The sequence below is a fragment of the Argopecten irradians genome, unplaced genomic scaffold (genome assembly GCF_041381155.1).
Source record: "Argopecten irradians isolate NY unplaced genomic scaffold, Ai_NY scaffold_0017, whole genome shotgun sequence".
In the NCBI taxonomy this organism is placed as follows: Eukaryota; Metazoa; Mollusca; class Bivalvia; order Pectinida; family Pectinidae; genus Argopecten; species Argopecten irradians.
Genome location: NW_027187484.1, coordinates 560,365 through 566,364, shown reverse-complemented (window position 1 = coordinate 566,364; position 6,000 = coordinate 560,365). Strand labels below are relative to the sequence as shown.

The 6,000-nt window shown below is 36.8% G+C and overlaps 1 protein-coding gene across 1 annotated transcript in view; it reads right to left on the bottom strand.

The window, feature by feature from the left end:
* Positions 1 to 1,121: 1,121 nt before the first annotated feature.
* The window catches only part of LOC138311313 (uncharacterized), a 195,149-nt gene continuing 190,270 nt past the window's right edge, over positions 1,122 to 6,000 (bottom strand). The window contains exons 12-14 of the mRNA XM_069252742.1: positions 2,945 to 3,193; positions 2,081 to 2,265; positions 1,122 to 1,364 (exon numbers count right to left, since the gene is read on the bottom strand). Coding sequence (XP_069108843.1) covers positions 1,122 to 1,364; positions 2,081 to 2,265; positions 2,945 to 3,193 — 677 coding nt within the window. The remainder of the gene's footprint in view (positions 1,365 to 2,080; positions 2,266 to 2,944; positions 3,194 to 6,000) is intronic.

Sequence of the window (6,000 nt, the reverse complement as noted above, 5' to 3'; positions counted from 1 at the left end):
TTCTGTGAATCGTAGACACCTGTGTTGTACGATACATTTGATCACATTATTGGTCAGTTAAGTAATGTCATAAATATTATTTTAAAAGACACTTTTATTTTGAGTCATAATATTCAGAAAAGTTAAATACTATGTAACCCAATTGTCTTCATAATGATGAAAACGCAATTAAGAAACCACATTTTGCCTGCCTCATAATGAAACAAATTCGACAGTATTTGTTTGTCAACAATCTCATGAATACTTCAGCACACAGAAATGTTTGATAAACTAAGTAGATGTATGCCATTTGTTGTTTAGATCCGCCCAGAAAATCCAGCAGAGGCAGCCATTTTGTTTCAAATCCTGACAACACGTCATAGTGACATCATGGTTTATATAATGCTGTAAAAATTTATTTGTTGTTTAGATCCGCCCATAAAAATCGCTTACATACAATGAATGCAGTCACTAGATATCAGAAGAATTACGTGATAAAATCTATATAGTAGATGGTTACCTAGCTCCTTCACGGCCTTGTACCACTCCTTAGGAAGTACAGGTTCAAACAGTACAGCCTCACTCCTCAGTACTCCTACGGGGACGGCCACGATAACTAGGTCAGCACTGACCTGATTTAGGTCCTTCGTACGTACAATCACTTTCTTCTTTTTCGAGTCGATTTTGATCTGTCTGACAATTTGATTCAGACTGATAGACAGAGGTCGCTCACTCCCTAGTCCAGATACAATACTGGAAATAAAACAATCAACAATTTCAGGAATTTGAGTTAACTGAATAGTTTTCTGAAGTCTTCTGAATAATGTGATGCATAGTACTAGTATTAGTTTACATACCTAATTCCAGCTGACTCTGTCTCCCCCCCCCCCCCCTCTCTTCCTCCCTAGTACATGTATCTAATAGAACATGATATTGTAATACGTGTTATTGTTAGCAAATAACTGAAAATTGATACTGCAAATTAACACAAATGCATGTTTGCACACAATAATTTATGTCTTACAACAAAGTATGTGGTTGTATGAAACAAAGACTCCACAAACATAAGAAAGAAAATCTCCTTTAACGAGTGAAAATCATCAAGATAGAAAGTATTAGAGGAGAAGATCTTAATGAAGATCTTACGCGTCTAGAACTTGGTCATATCCATCCACCACGATTGTATTCCAGCCGAACTGTTTTACTGGATCAAAGTGCACAGTGGAGTAGTCCGGCTTGGAGACAGCGTTATGGTTACGTAGAATACTGGTAATGATGGCGCGGTCACCCTGGAATGTGTGACCTGAGATCTCGTCCTCGACGGCTTTCTGTAGTGGAATGTCGACACCAGTGGCCTTTACCTTGTCTACTGCTGACTGCATTATCTGGGCAATAAAGAAAAGAAAGTAAGTCAGACATATCAAAACTCTAAGGTCATTGTAATATACAACAGAGTAAATGTTACATCACCATAGAAACAGGGGTTAAATGTGAGAAATGTTCATATTGCAACTCGTGCTGGGATCAAACCCCGGCCGCAGGTGAAAGGCGAGCGGCTTAACACTACACCACCCGATCATTGTAATAAAAGGGAGAGTAAAAGTCATCACCATAGAAACAGGGGTTAAAATGTGAGAAATGTTCATATTGCAACTCGATCGTTAACAATTAATTTTGGTAATCTCTATTGAAACAGAGAGGTGTTAGATGATATGCTTTTCAGACCAAAACTCTGGGGGTCCGGTCATCACTATAGAAAACGGATTATAAGCAAAGACAATTCTGATCAAATACTCTGTGGTCGATCAATCTATGTCATCACTATGGAAACACATGGGCTATAGGTGAGAACACCTGATCAGGTCACTTTTCCTAATCTCCATAGAAACAGAGGTGTTAGATGATGCTTTCCAGATCAAAACTCTGAAGGTCATGACGCTTTCCAGATCAAACTCTGGGGGTCATTCTAGGTCACCATGGAAACAGAGGATGCAGACAAGACATTCCAGACTTTCCCCGAAGGAAACTGTGGTGAAATGTCCATCAACAGTATATGAATGACTTTAGTTGGTTGAAATCAATCATAAAAACCAAATCTTACCGAGAAAACTTCAGTGAATATTTTGTTAGCCTCATCTCCCTTGAAGATCTTGTCAGCCTCAGGAACATGGAGGTGTATAGGTCCGGACACTTTGGTTTCTAACTCGCCTTTCCTGGTAATGGCCAGGACCGGATTGTCCTTCACCTTGGAGTTAATCCAGACAGCCCCCAGATCTGTCTCTGCACCTGGAATAAAAGCAACACTGAACAACTTTACAATACCTTACCAGTATTTCTGTACATGACCATGTGTGTGTGTGTGTGGTCTCTAAGGCAACCTTTTTTCCTTTTCATTTTTGAGGCCCCCATTCATGTTAAATCAAGTAAAATTTCATTTCCTAATATCACATCAGCATTTCTTGCTTGAGTGTCTACACTTTACCTGGTAATAATATGTGATCTATTTCCTTCAATGTTTTATTAATTAATAATATGGGACAAAGAAGTAATTCCAACCGTGTGGACAAAAAAAATGTCAAATTTTCGAGGCGATCTGCCCCTTTATCAAGACACACAAAACGAACACGATTACACAATATTACATTAGATAATATATATATATATAATATTTTCATTCTTGTTATATAGCCTAAATCTCTGAATGCTGCGTACATATTCTGGATCATGAGATAAGAAGTTCCTGTGTTAATCAAACAATGTGATAATTTTCATTTGAGTTGAAACAAAAGTAACAAATACGTTTTGCCCTTAAAATTTTTTGCTTTCAAGCTAAAAACGATTAGCGATATACCAATTTCTTCAAAGTTAAATCTCCAAATTGTTCTTGACCCCATGGTAATTAATGAGTCCTCCACAAATGCTTGAAAATATCATCCCCACAAAAAAATGATCTGCCAATATTTACCGAGAGGTTTCTTGAAAAGTTTCCTGTTTGTCCAGACGCGTCCCCCATATCTTTCTTTTCTAGCCTCCAGCACGGTAACATCAAACATCTGTGAGGGATGGTTGACCAGTTTCCTGGCAGCAGCTAAACCAGAGATCCCTCCACCTATCACAAGTACTTCCTTTGGTTTGTGTGCTGTGTCTGCTTTACACACATCAGTTCTATACACAAGTAGCAGCAGGCACGTCCAAAACAGTATGTTCTCCATTTCTGAAAGTTAAAAAATATATATAATGATTAAAATGGTTCATAAATCTACATGAAGAACTTTGTATGCACTGAATGTGTGTGAGAAATCCATCCTTGATATTCCAGAGGTTACTTTAATCACTGTCGTCATTGCACTCAGTTTGACTATGTTACATTGTACAGGGGTGGATAATATGACAGTGATAGTAACCCCTGGAATACAAACAAGAGGCCCAGAGGGCCTGTATCGCTCACCTGGTTTGTAATGCCAAGTTATGTTTTGAATACAGGTTCATTGTTTCTTTTCTAAAGGAATTTAAATATTTACCTCTATTTCCGCTATCAGTCCCCCGCCCCTCCTGCCCTCGGGAGATCAGAGTCAAAACCACAACAGATACAACCAGATATACACTCTACACCTTGTATTCTGGTCCTATCTGTTGTCATTTACTAAACCACAACAGATACAACCAGATATACACTCTACACCTTGTATTCTGGTCTTATCTGTTGTCATTTACTAAACCACAACAGATACAACCAGATATACTCTCTACACCTTGTATTCTGGTCTTATCTGTTGTCATTTACTAAACCACAACAGATACAACCAGATATACACCCAACACCTTGTATTCTGGTCCTATCTGTTGTCATTTACTAAACCACAACAGATAAAACCAGATATACACTCTACACCTTGTATTCTGGTCCTATCTGTTGTCATTTACTAAACTACAACAGATACAACCAGATATACACTCAACACCTTGTATTCTGGTCCTATCTGTTGTCATTTACTAAACCACAACAGATACAACCAGATATACACCCAACACCTTGTATTCTGGTCCTATCTGTTGTCATTTACTAAACCACAACAGATACAACCAGATATACACTCTACACCTTGTATTCTGGTCCTATCTGTTGTCATTTACTAAACCAAAACAGATACAACCAGATATACACTCTACACCTTGTATTCTGGTCCTATCTGTTGTCATTTACTAAACCACAACAGATACAACCAGATATACACCCAACACCTTGTATTCTGGTCCTATCTGTTGTCATTTACTAAACCACAACAGATACAACCAGATATACACTCTACACCTTGTATTCTGGTCCTATCTGTTGTCATTTACTAAACCACAACAGATACAACCAGATATACACCCAACACCTTGTATTCTGGTCCTATCTGTTGTCATTTACTAAACCACAACAGATACAACCAGATATACACTCTACACCTTGTATTCTGGTCCTATCTGTTGTCATTTACTAAACCACAACAGATACAACCAGATATACACTCTACACCTTGTATTCTGGTCCTATCTGTTGTCATTTACTAAACCACAACAGATACAACCAGATATACACCCAACACCTTGTTATTCTGGTCCTATCTGTTGTCATTTACTAAACCACAACAGATACAATCGGATATACACTCTACACCTTGTATTCTGGTCCTATCTGTTGTCATTTACTAAACCACAACAGATACAACCAGATATACACTCTACACCTTGTATTCTGGTCCTATCGTTGTCATTTACTAAACCACAAACAATACAACCAGATATACACTCTACACCTTGTATTCTGGTCCTATCTGTTGTCATTTACTAAACCACAACAGATACAACCAGATATACACTCTACACCTTGTATTCTGGTCCTCTCTGTTGTCAATCACTAAACCACTCTAGCTTTTTGGACATTGATAATTTTAGTTTCTTTGATTCCCTATCTGTATTTCAGCTGTCAGAACTAAAGCTTGTTATTGAAGGATATAAAAATAAAACAAAACATTTTTTTTTTCATTCTTGAAAGTTTATAAATATCAATCAAAGTCATTAAAACACTGAAACAGCATCGGGATCTTTTAAACATTTAGAAACGATGAAATACAATGATATATACATGATGAGACTACTTTATATTTACAAAAAGCATTATACACTCATAATTTACAAAAAAGATGCCAGTACTTTTAATTGATCAAAATTCCTAAATACAATAATGAACGATGACAGAGTCTGATGTACAACAGGCCAAGTTTACGAACATTTTCAGCCGCGCCAGTGACTTACAAACTTACAACTTTTCACGGTGTGCCAGAGGTTCGCATCCTGTTCTGTAAATCACGTTATGTCATCTACCCCTACCCCTCTTTCTCTTTATAATCCCGTCCCTGGTGTCATTCTGTACAAAATCAAAATACACATATGTACAATCAACACTAATTTAAAAGTAATTTTCATTTTTATGGAAATATCATTACTATTGATAAACAACTGATCTAACAATTATATTTAAATATGAATTTATTGGACTTAAAAAAAAAACCCTTTCAGATAGTATGGCTGCATTTGCATCATTTCAGTATTTACACCAGGCAATTTGCTAATCTTATGACATTCAATTACTCACACGAAATATGAAATTCATAGTGATACAACGTGGTGGCCAATACGAAATAGACCATTTTGTGTGTCCACATAGTGGAATTTTGCGAGTTTCTGAAAAATGTCTTGCATTTCTGGGCCAATGAAACACTTGACTATTTTTGGTTGTAAATTAATATTTTGTAATCCAGTTACAAAATGATAAAAAAAAAAATAATTCAGTTTTATTTTCACATGCTTTGGATGCCATATACCCCACTTACTGTACCTATAGTAAAGATACCTTCGGTAGGTATATATTTGCTTAAAGATGCTCCACCGCCGACAGAGCATAAATGATATTCACCATTCGTACAATAATTGGTGTTTAATCGTGTATATATATGTCTAATTAACACAAACAAT